Genomic DNA, 2,199 nt, shown 5'->3' on the forward strand with positions numbered 1-2,199 from the left:
CGAAAGAAACATCTGACGAATGTGGCATAGCTGTCCGCAATGATTCATCTCCACGTGAGAAACGTATACGCGTCCAGACACAGATGGATGGATGGATGGATGGATGGGGTACAGCGGCTTATCCAGCTCTGACAAAGCAATATTTGTGATTCACGCCACCTCCCCAGTCAATAACACGGCGAGAACGGGAAAAGAAAAAAATCTCAAGTATTGGGGGCTAAGAGTAAAAGCCAATCACACTATACAGGGAAGCTGGAGACTACTATTAATCTTCAGAACGAAATGACAGCCTGATCCAGCGCTTCAGCCAGCCCTGACCGCACGAATTCCGCGCACTCCACACACACTCGTACCATCATCACACCACCACTACATGGAGGTTTTTGACAACCCTCGGCAGAGAGTAGGGCAGCCACGGGGGCCTTCTCGCTGCAACAGGCTGCACAGAAAATGTGGCCACAGCGTCGGCAGTGGTGGCGTCGACGCAGAAGAGTGAGGAAACGCGCCTTGCACCGAGCGCACTCTCGGCCAACTCGAGCAGCTCCACTCCGCCACCGGCGCACTTCGTAGCTCTCTGCATCCTCTGGAGTGTCCTCCATGACGTCTGAATCGTCGTTCTCGTCCGTGTCATCAACGTAGCCTACGCCCACGAAGTGATCTGGTTGCCATGGCGCCAAGGGGTAGAGAGGATTCGGTGGGTCCGCGGGGACGGTGTCTTCGATCGGTGTTGATCGGAGGAAGGCGAGAAGAAGGGATCGGGAAGTGGCTAGCAGAAAAAGGAAATTACAATGCATTCTTGTCTCTCAGGTCGGTTGTTTCATTGCGACATTTGACTACTGACAAGCAAGAAAATCAGTTAAAATTTGCTCTAATTATCCACAACTCTAATCTCAAGTTATCAGTTCGTATTACCAGTCTTCCGACTCTCCTGGCTCCCTACACCAAGGACACCTTTAAAGGTACATCAGGCGGTTATACCACCTCCCACAATGAGGTCAAACCACTATCTTGTATGGACGTCCATTAGAGCCTTACTTTCAGTTCCAGCAGAAGACTCGGAAGGAGGTGGGGCAGGAGTAATGTTTTTGTCGATGGTTTGCTTTTTGGAGCCCTCCCGCTCCTCTTCGCTATTCAAGGTAGTCACCACATCAATTCCGACCTCAAGGGGACTGTCTGAAGAGTGCAACTCAACCGCCGTCCGATTAGCCTTGTCGTCGATGCGCCGATGAAAGAGATCCGCGAAGGGGCGCTTGGACGCCTTGCTAGCGACAACGCTATGCCAGTCGAAGAGATCGGCCAGACGGACATTGTGAATGCAGCCATCGCGTAGGCATCCAATTGCTGCTTCGCCGTCTAGTGGGCAAATTGGCTGTAAATCGAGCTGCTGCTCCAAATCTGGCGTTTCATTCTGCCGTGTGGTTGAGGAGGGGTCATGGAGCTCTACAGCAAACTGTAGACGGGAGAGTAAAAAGTAGAAAAGCCTAGACAGCTCATACTGTGGTGGAAAGAAGTAGGACTGTTCCCCTCATTGTTGAGGCACACTCTTGAACTGTTTAGGGGGCTAGCTTCCTCCAAACACATGCCCTATAAAGGTGCAGAAGGAGACGGTAGTTTGAAGGAACCGCCCCTCCCCTTGAATGAAGTCTGCGTCAGGTTAAAACAATGACACCGTTGAAACTGGACAACCTTCAACGGCTGTTCCTAACATCTTGAAATACGTTGATTGTTTAACGCCTAATTTCGGTAAAGGGATCACTCGGGTGCCCCACCACTGTACTTTTGCCGAATGGCCTGGCCCGTGGGCCAAGCCAGTAGCCCCAGGCCTTACTGAGCGCCAACAAGACATTTTAGTCTACGCTCTAATTTAACAACAAGGTCAGTAAGCTGGAGCACAAGGTAAACTACCAAGTTTGTAGGCTGCAACTAAAGCAGAATAATCGCATGCAAATCCAGCAATTCTTGCACAGTCAACAAGTTGTGAAATGGTAAAATCACCACTGACCTGTTGATTGTTTTCGGTGGGAAAAGAGGTAGAATTACAACACAGAAGGAGCAAAACACCTTGCAAAATGTAGAATGACTGAAAAATACCCTCACCGTGGTGTGGTGAAGAACTACGGAGAATGACTCGTTACTCAACCATACCTCCAATTAACCAGTGGAAGACGCCCTTAATGGATCCGTGAAGGTTTCATGACC

General features: G+C 50.1%; 1 protein-coding gene across 1 annotated transcript in view; it reads right to left on the reverse strand. All coding sequences in view use genetic code 11, as the record gives it.

The window, feature by feature from the left end:
• Positions 1–272: 272 nt before the first annotated feature.
• The window catches only part of EGR_08395 (Lateral signaling target protein), a gene marked incomplete at both ends in the record, with an annotated part of 6,503 nt that continues 4,576 nt past the window's right edge, over positions 273–2,199 (reverse strand). The window contains 2 exons of the mRNA XM_024497644.1: positions 273–766; positions 1,036–1,450. Coding sequence (XP_024347948.1) covers positions 273–766; positions 1,036–1,450 — 909 coding nt within the window. The remainder of the gene's footprint in view (positions 767–1,035; positions 1,451–2,199) is intronic.

Source organism: Echinococcus granulosus (genome assembly GCF_000524195.1).
Source record: "Echinococcus granulosus chromosome Unknown EG_S00105, whole genome shotgun sequence".
Classification (NCBI taxonomy): Eukaryota; Metazoa; Platyhelminthes; class Cestoda; order Cyclophyllidea; family Taeniidae; genus Echinococcus; species Echinococcus granulosus.